This window comes from Panthera pardus, unplaced genomic scaffold (genome assembly GCF_024362965.1).
Source record: "Panthera pardus isolate Hobbes unplaced genomic scaffold, ASM2436296v1 HiC_scaffold_8, whole genome shotgun sequence".
NCBI lineage: Eukaryota > Metazoa > Chordata > Mammalia > Carnivora > Felidae > Panthera > Panthera pardus.
Genome location: NW_026527013.1, coordinates 4595572 through 4612765, shown reverse-complemented (window position 1 = coordinate 4612765; position 17194 = coordinate 4595572). Strand labels below are relative to the sequence as shown.

Below are 17194 nucleotides of genomic sequence, written 5' to 3'. Positions count from 1 at the left end.
TCTTTCTCTGACTTATTTCACTTAGCATAATACACTCTAGTTCCATCCACATTGTTGCCAATGGCAAGACATCATTAATTTTTTAAAATGTTTATTCATTTTTTTTTTGAGAGAGAGAGAGACAGAATGTGAGTGGGGGAAGGACAGAGAGAGAAAGGGAGACACAGAATCTAAAGCAGGCTCCAGGCTCTGAGCTGTCAGTGCAGAGCATGATGTGGGCTCAAACTCACGAACCGTGAGATCATGACCTGAGCTGAAGTTGGACGCTCAATGACTGAGCCACCCAGATGCCCCAAGACTTCATTCTTTTTGATTGCTGAGTAATATTCCATTGTATATACATATACTACATCCTTTTTATCCATTCATCAGTCAATGGACATTTGGGCTCTTTCCATACTTTGGCTATTGTCAAGAACACTGCTATAAACATTGGGGTGCATGTGCCCCTTCAAATCAGCATTTTTTTTATCCTTTGGATAAATACCTAGTAGTGCAATTGCTGGGTCTTAGGGTAGTTCTATTTTTTTTAATCAAAAATTTTGAAAATATTTACTTATTTTTGAGAGAGAGAGAGAGACAGAGTGTGAGCAGGGGAAGGGCAGACAGAGAGGAAGACAGAATCCAAAGCAGGCTCCAGGCTCTGAGCTATCAGCACAGAGCCTGCTGCAGGGCTTGAACTCATGAACTGCGAGATCATGACCTGAGCCAAAGTCAGATGCTTAACTGACTGAGCCACCCAGGCGCCCCAAGGTAGTTCTATTTTTAATTTTTTGAGGAACCTCCATCCTGTTTTCCAGAGTGGCTACACCAGTTTGCATTGCAAAGGGTTCGTCTTTCTCTGCATCCTTGCCAACATCTGTTGTTTCCTGAGTTGTTAATTTTAGCCATTCTGACTGTGTGAGGTGGTATCTCATTGTGGTTTTGATTTGTATTTCCCTGATGATGAGTGATGTTGAGCATTTTTTAGTATGTCGGTTGGCCATCTGGATGTCTTCTTTGGAGAAGTGTCTATTCATGTCTTTTGCCCATTTCTTCACTGGATTATTTGTTATTTGGGTGTTGAGTTTGATAAGTTCTCTATAGATTTTGGATACTAACCCTTTATCCGACATGTCATCTGCAAATATCTTCTCCCATTCTGTCGGTTGCCTTTTAGTTTTGCTGATTGTTTCCTTCACTGTGCAGAAGCTTTTTATTTGGATGAGGTCCCAATAGTTCATTTTTGCTTTTGTTTCCCTTGCCTCTGGAGACGTGTTGAGTAAGAAGTTGCTGTGGCCAAAGTCAAAGAGGTTTTTGCCTGCTTTCTCCTTGAGGATTTTGATGGCTTCCTGTCTTACGCTTAGGTCTTTCATCCATTTTGAGTTTATTTTTGTGTGTGGTGTAAGAAAGTGGTCCAGGTTCATTCTTCTGCATGTCGCTGTCCAGTTTTCCCAGCACCATTTGCTGAAGAGACTGTCTTTATTCCATTGGATATTCTTCCCTGCTTTGTCAAAGGTTAGTTGGCCATACGTTTGTAGGAACTTAAAATTTTCTAGTAGCCGCATTTGGGAAAGAAAAACAGAACAGCTGACATGATTTCTAATAATATCCTTTATTTAACCCAATATCCAAGACACTATTATTTTAACACATGGCACTTAGCCCCATTTCAAGGGCTTAGCCTTATGACCAGAGCCTACCATATTGGATAGAGAAGCATTAGACTTTATTATTATTTGTTGCTTGAAGATTAAGCCTTCTGAGACGTTCACTGTAACATTATTTATAACAGAAAAAGAAAAGAAAATGATAGTGAAGCACCCATTGTGATGCTTCATTTTATGTATCAATTTGACTGATGCCCAGGTAACTGGTAAAACATTTCTTCTGGGCGTGTCTGTGAGAGTGTTTCTAAAAGACATTAGCATTTGAATCAGTGGACTCTGTGAACAGGATGCCCTCACCAGTGCAGATGGACACCATCCCAGCCACGGAGGGCCCAAATAGAAGAAAAGAGTGGAGGAAGGGGAACTTTGCTCTATGCCTGAGAGAGATGCTTTTCCTGCCCTTGGACATGGGTGTTTCTGGCTCTTTGGCCTTCAGACTCAGACTGGAACTCATAGAAGGTCCCTAGAGGAGTGACATCCATAGAGACAGAAAGTCGATGGTGGGTGCTGGGGCTGGGGGAGGGGGTGGGGAGTCAGTATTTCTTAGGGACAGAGTCTTGTTTGGGAAGATGGAAAGTTCTGGAGACAGATGGTGGGGGTGGTTGCACAAAAATGTGAGTATGCTTGATGCCCCTGAGCTGTGAACTTAAAGATGGTTACGATGATGGGGCGCCTGGGTGGCTCAGTCAGTTAAGCATCAGACTCTTGATTTCAGCTCAGGTCGTGATCTCACGGTTCATGAGTTCAAGCCCCACCTCGGGCTCCGCCCTGATAGTGTGGAGCCTGCTTGGGATTCTCTCTCCCTTCCACCCGCTGTCCTTTCCCCACTCTCTATAAATAGATAGATAGAGGCTAAGATGGTAAGTTTTATGTCGTATGTGGTTTTCTATATGCTTTGAACTATGGAAGGGTATTAATGACACTTAGAGTGAAAAAATTCAGTAACAAACATACATATACCCAAATCTTTGTTAAAAAAATATATAAACAATTTTTTAAGCTGAAAATATCTCAATATTTACAGCACTTACGATGTCCAGACTGTAAAATGATCAGGGGGTTTAATTTTCTCTTTGTTGACTTGTGTTTTCTGTGATGCGCACCTGTTGTGTGATGCTTATGAGAACACGGATAAGAAGAAATCCGTCCCTTTCCTATTGAGGCTCATGGTGGGGGTGAGAGGAGTTAACAGTGGCCTTGCAACTGAGCAGCATGGCGGGGCTGGGATGCCTGATGGTCTTTGTGACCAGTTACCTGGACCAGGTGCGCACTGGCAGTTGACAGAAGCCAAGGACAGACCCCAGCTTCAAACCTGGGGAGGGTGTTGAAGGGAGGGAGAAGAAGAGTGGAAGAGACCTCCCCCCCAATAAGAGCACGTGAGACCTTTGCCCGGGTGAGGGGAGTGGGAGGGATGCCCTTGTCCACCAGAGACAGAGTCCCAGCCCCACCCACAGGCCCACACTGGCCCCTTTCCATCCCCAGCACCTCGATCTCCAATTCTGCCATAAACCCCTGACCTCTTCTCCAACCCCAACCCAGTCTCCAGCCCCTTCCCAAACCCCTCTACACCCCATCGCCCTGTCCACTCCCCAGCCCCGTGCCCATTCTCATCCCCAATTCTGTGCACATATCCAGCTAGCCCGAATTCATTTCACCCCTCTTCTCAGCCCCCAATGCCGCTACCTCCAGACCCTCCTCCTTCCCCCTGTGGTGAGTAGATTAGCGTTTCTCCCCAATACCCACATCCTTGGTACTGAAACTTGGGAATGTTACCTGCAAAGAGACTCTGCAGGATTGTCCTGGTGGTCCCTGTGTCATCCCAGGCTCCTTGGAAGAGGGTCACAGTCAGAGAGAGGGAGGTGTGATGATGGAATCCAAAAGGGAGCAGCATATATTGAAATGGAGGATGCCCACCCCCCTGAGCCAAAGAATGTGGGAAGCTTCTAGAAGCTGGAAAAGGCAAGGAATGGATTCTCCTCTAGAGCCTCCAGGAGGAACCAGCCCAGTGGACACCTTGATTTTAGCCCTATAAGACTCATTTCAAACTCCTGATCTCTAGAACTGTAGCATAATATGTGTGTCTTGTTTTAAGCCACTGTCTTAATTTGTAAGCAGCCCCCAGAACTCATACACCCCTTCTCCCAGGCTCTGGCCCTTTGCACACGCTGGCCTCCATCTCTCTCCCTAGCAGAGAGAGAAATCACACACTTATCTGGCTGTGCTGTTTTCCTAGTCGGCTCTGTGCAGGATGATTTCCCAAACTCTCCAGGCTGGACCGGACGTGGGCACCTGTCACCACCTTGCTTCCTGCTGCTAAACCCTTCACTGAGGTCCCTGATGGCCAGATCCCGACAGTTGTACCCTGCCCTGGATTTGAACAGGGAGGGGCCTCAGAGTGCTCAGCACCCCGCCCCCTGCACCTCGCCCCCCCCGCCCCCCCCCCCCTCCGCCTTCAGGGACTCAGGCTCTCCGCGTTCAGCTGGGCTGGGAGAGGTGGGGTTGGTATATGTTTGCTCTCCTGGCCCACCTGGGGAGGGGATTTGGGGGCCAGGGCTATGGCTAGACGGTGGGATTCCAGCTGCTCTGGGGGAGTAGAGAGCCACTCGGGCAGCACTTTTAATTCAGGCTCTGGGAACTTATCTCATCTCCAAACCTGGCATCTTTCCCGTCTTCCCAGAGGATCTGGAAGGCAGCTCTCTGGGCACCTGGCAGGGGGTGGAAAATGGAAGCTCTGACAAGTTGTGGATAATAATAACAACAAGGAGTATACCAGTGACAGCAGCCACGTTAGGCTCTGGGCTGGGCCCTGAGCACGCACCTCAGTAGTCCCCAAATTTCTGACTTTCACAGACCACCCTCAAGATTTTCATGTTATCTACCTTCTGCCTGAACTCGTATTTATTGATGTTTTATCAGACAAAACCCACTTTATAAACCTAAACCATTGGCTTTTTAAAACTGTGGTGTGGGCGCCTGGGTGGCTCAGTCGGTTAAGTGTCCGACTTCGGCTCAGGTCGTGATCTCACAGTTCGTGGGTTCGAGCCCCGCGTCGGGCTCTGGGCTGATGGCTCAGAGCCTGGAGCCTGCTTCCGATTCTGTGTCTCCCTCTCTCTCTGCCCCTCCCCCGTTCATGCTCTGTCTCTCTCTGTCTCAAAAATAAATAAAAACATTTAAAAAAATTAAAAAATAAATGAATAAAACTGTGGTGAAATATGCACAACCTAAAGTTGACCATCTGAACCATTTTGAAACGGTTTGCATGGCTAAGCTGTGGCATAAAGGACTTCCATATAATGGTACGGCCCTGCCCACCATCCGTCTCCAGAACTTTCACCTCCCCAGACTGAGACTCTGTCCCCATGAAACACGGACTCCCCACCCCCTGCCTCACCCCTGGCTCCCACCATCCGCTCTCTTTCTCTGTGGACGGGACACCTCTAGGGACACCAGACAGTGTTTGTTGTTTTGTGTCTGGTTTATTTCATTGAACACAACGTCCTCAAAGTTCATCCACGTTGTAGCAGGTGCCAGGATTTCCTTCCTTTATAAGGCAGGCTCCTTTATATTCCATCGTGTTGATATACCACAGTCTGCTGATCCGTTCTTCCTCCGATTGAAAACCTAAATCAGTTAATGAAAAAGAAGCACAACTCTTTTATTTTGGAATAATTGTACACTCGCAAGAAGTTGCAAAAATTTCACAGAGAGGTCTCCTGTACCCTATATTCAGTTTTCTCCAGTGGTACAGTTTCAAAATCAGGACGTTTGCATCGATTAATCTACAGAACTGATTCAGATCTCAACACCTGCTATATTCGTTCCTGTGTGTGTGTGTGTGTGTGTGTGTGTGTGTGCGCGCGCAATTTCTTCACATGTATAGATTTATGTAACCACCCCCAGAATTATAAAGCTTAAATCAATTTATTTCCCTGCCACGAATGGGAAGTGGATGCCACCAGCAGTTAAGGCAAACTTTGCACAGCAGCTCTGAGAGGCACTGTTATTCCCATCTTACACACGAGGGAAGTGTGGATCTAGTCTCTCACTACTTTTTAGCTGTGTGACCTTGAGTAAATCACTTAACTTCTCTGGGCTTCCGTTTCTTTGCCAGTGACCTGGAGATGGTAAGTCTCTCCTCGAGCTGCCAAGAACATTCAATGAAATAATACTGAGTGCTAAGCACTTAGGAAAGAGCCTGGCACCAGTAAGTACTCAGTAAAATGTGCCACTGTTACTATTATTCCCACGGGTTGCCTTAAAGTTCGAGATCGGCTACAATAAGAAAACCCATTTTGCCATTTCTCTTGGGCCCACATTGGGCCAGGCACCGAGCTAAGCTCTTGACTGGCTTTATCTCGGTGTGCCTTTATAAAGACACCTGGGCCTACCGCCACCCTCCTCGTGTTACAGATGAGCAAACTGAGGCTCAGAGAGGTGGATTCACTTGCCCGGGAGGTCACACAGCTTAGGAAGGGGAGGAACTCAGAATTCAAACTCAGGCCTTGCTGACTCGAAAACCAGAGCTTGCCACAGCCCTTGGAAGCCAGGCCCAGGGACCCCCAGACTTGGAGCTCTGCAGATCCCTCCCTTCATGGGGGTTTTGCAGGTGGCCCCTGGTAGAAGCTGGGACACTCTGGGCGTAGTTTTGACCACCCGAGAGAAATGGCTTCAATCCAGCCCCGCCTTCCCATAGCACAAACAGGAAGACCGAGGCCCCCGGAGGAGAAAAGATAGGGCAAGGTTACACAGCCAAGGACGACAAGGGAGCTGAGCCAAGCCCCTGGGGCTGGGTGTGCTGCCCTTGCCCCCGGTGTGGCGAGTAGCAGCACAGAACTTTGACAGCGTGGACATAGTTCAGCCTAATGGGTAAGAGCCTAGAGTCTGGACTCAGCTGTCTGTTTCCACGTCGTGGCGTTTTCACCTTGCGTGCCTTCGGCAGGTAGCTTCGCTCTCTCTGCCTCCGTCTGCCCACCTCCAAAGCGGGGGTAGCCAGGGTACTCATCTCCAGGGGCTCTTTAATATTTTAAATCGGCATTCTCGTACCAGACCCCTAACTCCCACTCCGCGTGGGTAGGGACGGGAGGCCCATGATCTGGCCATCCCGTGCCCCGCCTGGATGGTGCCAGTCCCTCGGCTTCTGCCCAGGGCAGCTGCCACCTCCACCGCACAGGTAGGCCGTCCTGGTGCAACTGGGGAGCGGTTCGGCAGGTTTTTCCTCCCTGCTGTGGAGCAACAGCTGCCCTCTGCCCGTCTCACCCGGCCCGGCCCATCTAGGCTCTCATGCTGCTCGCCGCCAGACCCAGCCAGTGGGCAGCGGGCGCCACATCAGGATGCCCAGCATCTTCGCCTACCAGAGCTCCGAGGTGGACTGGTGCGAGAGTAACTTCCAGCACTCGGAGCTGGTGGCCGAGTTCTACAACACGGTGAGAGGGCTGGGGGCAGCGGTGTCGCCGGACGGGGGGGTTCAAACCCCGGCTTCTCCACACGGCCGCTGGAGAATCCTGCTGGAGCGTTCACCTCTCTGAGCTTTCGTCCGTCTGTTAGGCAAGGGGTGCTGGCCTTTGTTCATTCATGGGGCATCTGTGGTAGGTTTTGGAAATGCAGCAGTGACCAGGAAAATAGCCAGGCTCCCTGTTCCCCTGGAGCGGAGGACACGCATGTGACTCCAGGCATTCACAAGCCAGGGTGATGGTGCTCTAATGGGAGGTGCGGGGGCAGCCCTGGGGAGCGGGGAGGGCAGAGGTGATCCATGAGCCAGTGGCAGAGGGATGGATCAGGAAGGGCTTCCTGGAGGAGACGGCTGTGTCTATTTTGTTCTCAGCTGTACCCCCAGCTTAGGTTGACCAACTCATTCCAGTTTGCTGGGGACTATCCTGGTTTCAGCATCGGAAGTCTCATGTCCCGGGGACCCCTCAGTTCTGGGCACAGTAGTCCTCTTTCCCCCCATCCATGGTATGAGGCCATATCGGAAGGGCTCAAAATGCCTGGATGGCAGTGGCATTTCAGGAAATCTTAGAAGACGCAAGCGGCCAAAGATTCATGTGGCTGTGCTTCTCCTCCTGCGGGGTGCTGGGGAGACTGCCGTGAATAAGGCAGGCCGCCCTTGTCCCTGGAGCTTCTGGGACGGTCGGTGGGTGGTGCAGGCAACGTGCTTTGCTCTGTGCCCTGCGCATACTGAGGGCGCTCAAAGGGGAGGCGAAAGATATGCCCAGGGTCACCGTGGCACTTAGAGCTAGGATTTGAACTTGGTGGGTCCAGGAGATGTTTTGGGGGCTTGGGGATTGGGAGCTCAGTCCCAGATGCCTCCCTCACTCTTGCCCTGTTACTTTGACCCCACCGCTTTCCAGAGCCGGGGGGAGGGGCACGGAAGTTTGAGATTCAGGGCTTCTCTGTGGTCTCCCTGTTCTTGCTCCTCCTGGACAGAGATACTGACTCTGGTCCTCAGTGCTCTTGCCTGAAAAACGGGAGGGGGCTGAACGTGCCGATCTCTGAGGTGGAGAAGAGGTTTGGGGGTCTGGGACCCTTCTCCTGGAGTCCCTGGCAGTCCCTGAGGTGGGGGCCCCAGAGAAGGCACCGAGAAAGGGCTGCCGTAGGGCTGGGCTGAGACCCCAGTCTAGCCGCACATGCCTACGCGAAACGCTCCTCTGTGCGTGGATTCGGGGAGGAGCGTTCAGGGCGCCTCCCTTCAGCCTGCCTCTAAATGCAGCCAATTGAGTGAGTGGGGGACACTCCCAGGGTGCAGGAGACATGGCTATGACACACACCAGATTTCCACAGCGTCATCACCGGGTACCTGCATTTCCAGGTACTTATCAAACGGAAACAAAAGTTTCACAAAATAGTAGCTACCTTTCCCTGGTGTGAACACACTTGGATATTTTCTCTTCTATCACAAAGGCTCTGGCAGGGGCACGAGGGGGGTTCAGTCGGTTAAAGCGTCCGGCTTTGGCTCAGGTCATGATCTCAGAGTCCTTGAGTTCGAGCCGCGCTTTGGGCTCTGGGCTGACAGCTCGGAGCCTAGAGCCTGCTTCCGATTCGGTGTCTCCCTCTCTCGCTGCCCCTCCCCCGCTTGCACTCTCTCTCTCTCTCTCTCTCTCTCTCTCTCTGTCTCTCAAAAATAAATAAACATTAAAAAAATTAAAAAGAAAAGGCTCTGGCAAAACCTCCAGAACTTAAGGAATTGAATGCAGATTAGGTTATAAAGGGTCTCCCCAAGATTCTCTCCTCTAAAACACTTCTGAGTAGCCCGAACCCATCACCAGAGCTAATCAGTCATATAGGTCAGGGGTTGGCAAACGTCTGCTGTAGAGGCCAGATGTTAAATATGTTTGGCTTTGGGGGCCATACGATCCCTGTGGAAAGGACTCCGCTCTGCCATTGTACCTGGAAAGCAGCCACAGACGGCATATAAACAAATGAGGGGGGCCGTGTGGCAATAAAACTTTATCTGTGGACACTGAAATGTGCATTTCATGTAACTTTCACGTGTCACAAGATACTATTCTTGTTTTATTTTTTTTTAACCATTTAAAAGCACAAATGTCATTCTCAGCTCGCAAGCCATGCAACAGAAGACATTGGGTAGAATTGATACAGGGCCATGGTTTGCCAGCTTCTGATAGAATTGTATATGCATATTGTATATAATATACATACACAATATATAATATTTTATATTATACAATAATATATTTATTATGTGGTATATGATATACACACATATATAATATTCATAAGATAGAATAATGTATTTATTACATATTGTGTATTATGTGCTGCATATAATATGGTATATCTTATATGATGTAACAATAATTGTTACATATACATAAATAATAAGCAGCCAACTAGAAACTAATAAGATCTTTTCTTTTTTGGCTTCGCAAATCAGTAATTAAAACCGAGTTTGTTTTGCAGCAAATGCAGGCACGCTCCTATTTCGCAGCTTCCTGTGTGCAATGTGTCAACTTGTGTTGAGATGTAGATGTACCTCTAGCACCTTCACCGCCCCCACTCGGTCATTGAACCTCCAGGAACTTGCATCACAGAGATAGTCCCAATGGTGAACAAAATTTACGTACAAAGTCCTCTCTGAGTCATTTGCAATTGCAATAAATGAAGGAATAAATAAAAAGGAAGCCATAACACTTTCACCAACCTGTGAGGGCTCAGCACGTTCTGGCGAAATACCACCAAGCTCTTTAAAAGCATGTGTTTGCTCGAGGTTTATAAATGAAGACGAAATATGTAGCAATATTTTTTTTGTTGTTATTTTTTTAATTCTGAAGTTAGCCAACATACAGTATAGTGTTGGCTTCAGGAAATAGAACCCAATGACCCATCACTTACATGCAACACCCAGTACTCATCCCAACAAGTGCCCTCCTTCATGCCCATCACCCACTTTCCCCTCTCCCCCGCCCCCCCATCAACCCCCCAGTCTGTTCTCTATATTTAAGAGTCTCTTGTGGTTGCTTCCCTCTGTGTTTTTATCTTATTTTTCCTTCCCTTCCCTCAGGATCATCTGTTAAGTTTCTCAAATTCCACATGTGAGTGAAATCATATGGTATTTGTCTTTCTCTGACTGACTTATTTCTCTTAGCATAATACCCTTTAGTTCCATCCATGTTGTTGCAAATGGCCAGATTTCATTCTTTTTCATTGCCAAGTAGTATTCCATTGTATATGTAAACCACATTTTCTTTATGCATTCGTCAGTTGATGGACATTTAGGCTCTTTCCATCATTTGGCTACTGTTGAAAGTGCTGCTATAAACATTGGGGTACAAGTGCCCCTATGCATCAGCACTCCTGTGTCCTTTGGATAAATTCCTAGTAGTACAATTGCTGGGTTGTAGGGTAGTTCTATTTTTAATTTTTTGAGGGACCTCCGCGCTGTTTTCCAGAGTGGCCGCACCGGTTTGCATTCCCACCAACAGTAGCAAGAGTTTTTTAAAAGTTTATTTATTTATTTTGAGAGAGAGAGCACACGCATGAGTGGGGGAGGGACAAAGAGAGAGGAAGGGAGAGAGAAACTCCCAAGCATATTCCGCAGAGCCCGATGTGGGACTCGATCTCACAAAGCGTAAGATCATGATCTGAGCCCAAATCAAGAGTTGGACACTCAACCGACTGAGCCACCCAGGCACCTCTGAAGGATATTTTGCTTTCTCATTGCACTGCTCGCAGGGTTGGCTGAATCTGGGGCAAAACCCAGGGCCACATGATCAGGGAATAGAAGCAGGAAGGAGGAACCACTGGAGGACTCATCCCGCGTGTTGGCAAGTTTCACAGAGGAGGACACCTGGGAATCGGGTTTGAAAGATGAGCAGGAAGTTTTGCCAAGCAGGGTGGGAGTCAAGGAAAAGGGAGGAGAGGAGAGAAGGATGTACTGAGTTCTGGACATGAAAGGGGCTGCACAGTTAGGGAAGGGTAGGAGTGTTTCCGTGGCTAGAATATGAGAAGAAATGAAGAGGAGCAAGTTTGGCTTGCTGAGTCGGAGTGTTTGAAATACATCCCACATTTGCTGATAGACTCGCTGGGCTCATGCATTCGTCCAACAAGAACGCCATAAACCAATGCGTGCTGATTGATCCCGGGGTCCCAGAGATGCTATGTGCTCCCGGGCTAAGGAAGTGGGGGGTCCAGGGTCAGATCTGCCCCGCCCCATGGTTAGCTTGTGGCAGAGGGAGGGCCAAGGGACCAGAGGGAGCAGAGGGGAGCCATGGGGATGACCCACTAGGACTGTGCCTGCTGAATGTGGAGGGGATCTCAATGCTTGAAGAATGAGTAAGTGTCTCCAAGGCATACAGACCAAATGGGCCAGCAGAAGCAGAGGTCTTGAGGCGAGAGAGAACAGCATCTCAAGACACAGTTGGTTTAAAGCCAGAGCCCAGGCTGCCGGTGGGGGAGGAACCGAGGGCTGAGGGAAAGGTGGGTGAGGTTTCCAGGTGCCAAAGGAGGAATGCCAAGCAGAGGAGTGTGGGCTCCATGGTGAGGGCACCCGGGAGCCATGGATGACTTTTGAACAGCGAAGAGTCAATGATGTGGGGAGCGGCTGGGACACCTGCTTGCCCGCCATAGATGGGCCCCGGAGAGACAGGACAGCAGATCCAACAGGAATAGAGGTCAAGGGTGTGGGAGGGCCTGGATTGGGTGGGGCGGGGGAGAAGTCAAGGTGTGGGCCGCTTCAGTCTGCTTCTGCTGGCATTAGCCTGGTGGCCTCCAGGTGTGGCCTCCTTCTGGGCTGCTGACAACTTAGGAGAGTTTCAAGTGGCGGGAGAGGAAGTTTCAAGCCCCCCCCCCCCCCCCCGCCAGCTCTGAGAAGCAGCTGTCTTGCTGAATTTCTTTCTTGGGGTCCTGCCAAAGCTTCAGAAGCTCTGCGTCTCATCCTTTCCAGAAAGCTCCCTCTCAGATGCTTGGGTATAGGACAAAGGGAGGGGATGGCTGGACGGGGGTGTGGGGGGGGTTGGATAGGCAGGGGTGCAGGGGTGGGAATGAGTGGGAAGAGTATGGGGGTGGGTACAATGGAAGGCACAGAGCGATCCGAGTGGGAGCCTGCAGTGCCCACACCTCCTACCTCTTTCTGCAACTGAGCGTTTCTGCTGCTGGCCTTTGCAGGGCGAGGGCTTCAGCCCCTCTTCTCTGAATGCTGTGTGGTGCAGGGGGAGACCTGTCCCTCTCTGAGCCCCTGGCTGTGAGTAGCAGGTCCCATGAGTTTTATTTTATTATTTTATTTAAAAGTTTTTTAAAAAATGTTTATTTATTTTTGAAGGAGAGAGAGACAGAGCATGAGCAGGGGAGGAGCAGAGAGAGAGAGAGAGAGGGAATCCGAAGCAGGCTCCAGGCTCTGAGCTGTCAGCACAGAGCCCGATGCGGGGCTCGAACTCATGAGCCGTGAGATCATGACCTGAGCCGAAGTCGGACGCTTAACCGACTGAGCCACCCGGGTGCCCCTGTTTTTTTTTTTTTTTTTTACTGCTTGTTTATTCATTTAAGAGAGAGCATGCAAGCAGGGGAGGGGCATACAGAGGGAGGGGGGAGAGAGAGAATCCCAAGGCGGCTCTGCACCTTTAGCATGGAGGCCAATGTGGGGCTTGAACTCACCAACCTTGAGATCATGACCTGAGCTGAAATCAAGGGTCAGATGCTTAACTGACTGAGACACCCAGGTGCCCCCCGTGAGTTTTAAACCATACCTCCCTCTTCTGTATTCCTTCTCATCGAATTCACAGCAAAAGCATTTGTGCCAGCCACCCCGCTCCCGGAAAACGAGGAGGGGCATGGTTCCTGATTTCACACAATGGTGATCATGCCCATGACACATGCTGGCCCAGACTCGATAGGTCCCTCTGGACCTCTTTTCTGCTTCAGAAAAAGCCTTCTGGGGGGTGACAGAGGGGTCCAACTCAAAGAGATAACGGCCCCTCCATTTTGTGCATGATTCAGCAAGAATTGGGACAGCCACTGTTCCAGGCTCTGGGGGCACAGAGATGACCAACGCAAACCAAAATGCCTCCCCTTATGGGGCTGGTGTCCTGGGTATGGAGGAGACAAAAACAGAAGTCAAGGGTACAGCATGCCAGGTGGTACTGGGAAGAAAGAAAGACTCCTTTCCTTCCTTCCTCCCTTCTCCTTCCTTCCTTCTTCCCTTCCTTCCTCCCTCCTTCCCTCCCTCCCTTCCTTCTTCCCTTCCTTCCTTCTTCCCTTTCTTCCTTCCTTATTCCCTCCTCCTTCCTTCCTTCCTTCTTTCCTTCCTTCCTCCCTCCTTCCCTCCCTTCCTTCCTTCTTCCCTTCCTTCCTTATTCCCTCCTCCTTCCTTCCTCCCTCCCTTCCTTCCTTCTTCCCTTCCTTCCTTCTTTCCTTCCTTCTTCCCTTCCTTCCTTCCTTCTTCCCTTCCTTCCTTCCTCCCTCCCTCCCTCCCTCCCTTCCTTCCTTCTTCCCTTCCTTCCTTCCTTATTCCCTCCTACTTCCTTCCTCCCTCCCTCCCTCCCTCCCTCCCTTCCTTCTTCCTTTCCTTCCTTCCTTCCTTCCTTCTTCCCTTCCCTCTTCCCTTCCTTCCTTCCTCCCTCCCTCCCTTCCTTCCTTCTTCCCTTCCTTCCTTCTTCCCTTCCTTCCTTCCTCCCTCCCTCCCTCCCTTCCTTCTTCCCTTCCTTCCTTCTTTCCTTCCTTCTTCCTTCCTTCTTCCCTTCCTTCCTTCTTCCCTTCCTTCTTCCCTTCCTTCCTTCCTCCCTCCCTCCCTCCCTTCCTTCTTCCCTTCCTTCCTTCTTTCCTTCCTTCTTCCCTTCCTTCCTTCCTTCCTTCTTTCCTTCCTTCCTTCTTTCCTTCCTTCTTCCTTCCTTCTTCCCTTCCTTCCTTCTTCCCTTCCTTCTTCCCTTCCTTCCTTCCTCCCTCCCTCCCTTCCTTCCTTCTTTCCTTCCTTCTTCCCTTCCTTCCTCCCTTCTTCCCTTCCTTCCTTCCTCCCTCCTTCCCTTCCTTCCTTCTTCCTTTCTTCCCTTCCTTCCTTCTTCCCTTCCTTCTTCCCTTCCTTCCTTCTTCCCTTCCTTCTTACCTTCCTTCCTTCTTACCTTCCTTCCTTCTTTCCTTCTTCCCTTCCTTCCTTCCTCCCTCCCTCCTCCTTCCTTCCTTCCTTCCTCCCTCCTCCTTCCTTCCTTCTTCCCTTCCTTCCTTCCTTATTCCCTCCTCCTTCCTTCCTTCTTCCCTTCCTTCCTTCTTTCCTTCTTCCCTTCCTTCCTTCCTCCCTCCTCCTTCCTTCCTTCTTCCCTTCCTTCTTCCCTTCCTTCCTTCCTTCCTCCCTCCCTCCCTTCCTTCTTCCCTCCCTTCCTTCTTCCCTTCCTTCCTTCTTCCCTTCCTTCCTTCCTTCCTCCCTCCCTTCCTTCCTTCTTCCCTTCCTTCCTTCTTTCCTTCTTCCCTCCCTTCCTTCCTCCTTCCTTCTTTCCTTCCTTCCTCCCTCCTCCTTCCTTCCTTCCTTATTCCCTCCTCCTTCCTTCCTCCTTTCCTTCCTTCCTCCCTTCCTATTTATTCAGCAAATATTCGCTGAGTTCTTATTCAGAAAGGGAGCAGCTGTGGGGTACTAATAGTAATTAACTCACAGGACCATGGAGAGGACGAAGCAACTGCTGGGCATCCCAAATGCTCGTCCACACAATGGACTACTCAGCCATAAACAGGAGGGAGGCGCTGATGCCACAACATGGATGAACCCTGGAAACAGGACGTGCCGTGAGAAGCCAGCCACCAAAGGCCACGTTTGGTAGGATTCCATCCATGTGAAATGCCCAGAAGAGTCAAATCTGCAGAGCCGAAGGGGCAGATTCGTGGTTGCTGGGGGGCGGGGGGAGGAGGGAGTGCTCATGGATACAGGGTTTCCTTCCGGGGAGGTGAGAATGTTCTAGAACTAGAGAGTGGTGATGGTTGCACAACCTCATGAATAGTAGAGTAAAGCCACAGACTTGCACGCTTTATATATTTATTTTTAAAGGTAATTTATTTATTTCTGAGAGAGAGAGAGAGAGAGAGCCCATGTGTGTGCGTGCACGAGCTGGGGAGGGGCAGAGAGAGAGGAGAGAGAGCATCCCCAGCAGGTTCCACGCTGCCAGCACAGAGCCCAATGCGGGGCTCGATCTCGTGAACTGTGAAATCATGACCTGAGCTGAAACCAAGAATCGGGTGCTTAACGGACTGAGCCATCCAGGTGCCCCCGGGCTTCACACGTTAGAAGAGTGAATTTGAGCATATGTGATTTATACCTCCATTTGGAAAAAAAAAAAAAACAGATCTAAAAAAATTTACAGTTCTTGGTACATCCCAAGCATTGAATAAAGTTATTACTATTAGAAGGTAAACATGGCCAGAGATGCAGAAGTGTTAGTTTATTACCTTCACTTAACAGGTGGCACTTCCCGTATAACCCCCAGAGCAATTCTAACAAGTAGGGACTCTTTATTCTCCACATTTTACAAGTGGGGGTAAAGGCTCAGAGAGTGTACGTTTCTTCCCCAGGGTTGCACAGCAGGTAAATAGCACGGGCACAAAAGCTGCGTCTGCCCACCTGGTCCCAGAGTCTCTCACTTAATTAACCACCGCATCGCGAGGCCGCTCAGTTACTGTGTGATTAAGAATTAATTATGTGTTTCTTAATTCATGCAAGTAAGTCCCGTTCAGGGAGGGTCTGTGACTGCTGCTTTAGCTGCACACCCCCAGCCCTGCCCCCACATTCACGCGCATTGGTTGAGTGGATGCGGAGGGGGGTCCTCGACAGGTGACAGAGCCAGGTGTGGGTGGTGGGAGTTTGAGCTTTGGCGGTGGGGAGAAAGAGCTTGGGGGTGTTTCGTTGATGTGATTGATTCGGCAGCTTTTTTTCTTGAGCGCCCGGTGGGTGTTGGGGACACAGCCAGGGGTCGAATAGTTGTGTATTGTCCTCACGGAGGTCACCGTCAAGGTTGAATCGGTGGAACCCACAAATGAAACGACGGGTGGGAGAGAAGCCGTTTGTGGGGGGCGGGAGGGGCAGCTTGGGTGGCCGGGGTAAGTGAGAAAGGGGTTCCCCCACTGCCTTTTCCCAAGGCCGAGGTGGGCAGTCAATTCTGGTCTGTCTGCCGCCCTCCCTTCTCCCCGCCTTTCTTCTCTCACTTCCTTCTTCCCTCCCTCTCTTCTCTCCCCCCCCCCCTTCCCTCCTTTCCTTCTTCCAGACCTGAGGCACCCAGCCACATCTATTTGCCAGAGACCCTGCAGGGTACCGGTGATCAAAAAAGCAAATTATTCCAGAATCAAAGCAACACAGCAGCCACGATAGCACCCGGGCCAGGCACATGGCTACGTTATTGACGTGTGTTCTCTGCACACATCATTGTCTACAAAAACTTTCTGAGCACCCGCTGTGTGTGAGGCACCGCTCTAGACCGTGGAATTTCACAGCAGTGAGCAAAACTGGCCCCAGAGCCCTTGGTTCTCTAATCCTCACTGCGGCGCTCGGAGGTAGAGAAGGCAAATGAGGCCTGCAATGTGTCCCAAACCCCGACTGGATGCACCCGTGAAGGCAGATTGTGTCTGGGGGCTCCGTTGTGGCATTTGAACAACATAGTAGGTACTGAAGGAATGGCTGGTAAGCAAACAATGAGTGAGTGAGTGAGTGAATGAATGAATGAATGAATATGAAGACACCTGCTGGGGCTGGGGCCCAGAGAGTCCAGCTCTTGGTCCTGGGCAGGTGCGTCTCCAGCCTCACAGAGTCTGGGTGGGGCCAGGGGTTGGGAAACGGGCTGGCCCCAGGCAGGGAGGCAGGCCCTGGCAGAGGGCAGTCTCTGATGCTATCAGAGACTCTGGAACCAGTTGGAGCCCATTAATCAGAGGCTCCGCCCATTGCTTTGGCCTCATTCTGCACGCTCGGGGGCGTTCTCGGAAACTTCAGTCTTGGGTTCTGCTGGCCCCCAAACCTGGAGCAAGGAAACCAAGGATAAGCCTGTTACTATTATCTCCCACAACAACGACAGCCGCAGCAGGCCCTTGCTCTTCATCGAGCTAGGACCACATCCCTGGCAATGCAG

General features: G+C 50.3%; 1 protein-coding gene and 1 long non-coding RNA gene across 6 annotated transcripts in view; one reads left to right on the top strand and one right to left on the bottom strand.

The window, feature by feature from the left end:
* Positions 1 to 17194, top strand: part of ACER1 (alkaline ceramidase 1) — a 46180-nt gene that overhangs the window by 18436 nt on the left and 10550 nt on the right. The window contains exon 1 of one of the 5 annotated variants that reach the window (XM_053897672.1): positions 6496 to 6515. The exons of 2 other annotated variants lie outside the window; for them this stretch is intronic. Coding sequence is in view for 1 of the 3 variants with exons in the window: in XM_019430879.2 (XP_019286424.1) it covers positions 6980 to 7072 (93 nt within the window). In the remaining 2 variants the exon portion in view is untranslated. Of the gene's footprint in view, positions 1 to 6495; positions 6516 to 6900; positions 7073 to 7109; positions 7235 to 17194 lie in introns of those variants that run through there. 2 more of the 5 variants (XM_019430879.2, XM_019430882.2) reach the window with 2 other exon arrangements.
* LOC109255984 (uncharacterized) lies at positions 5106 to 6820 on the bottom strand. The gene is made up of 2 exons (XR_002075456.2): positions 6571 to 6820; positions 5106 to 5270 (listed from the first exon to the last, which is right to left on the bottom strand). It is a non-coding gene; the product is annotated as an uncharacterized LOC109255984 (long non-coding RNA).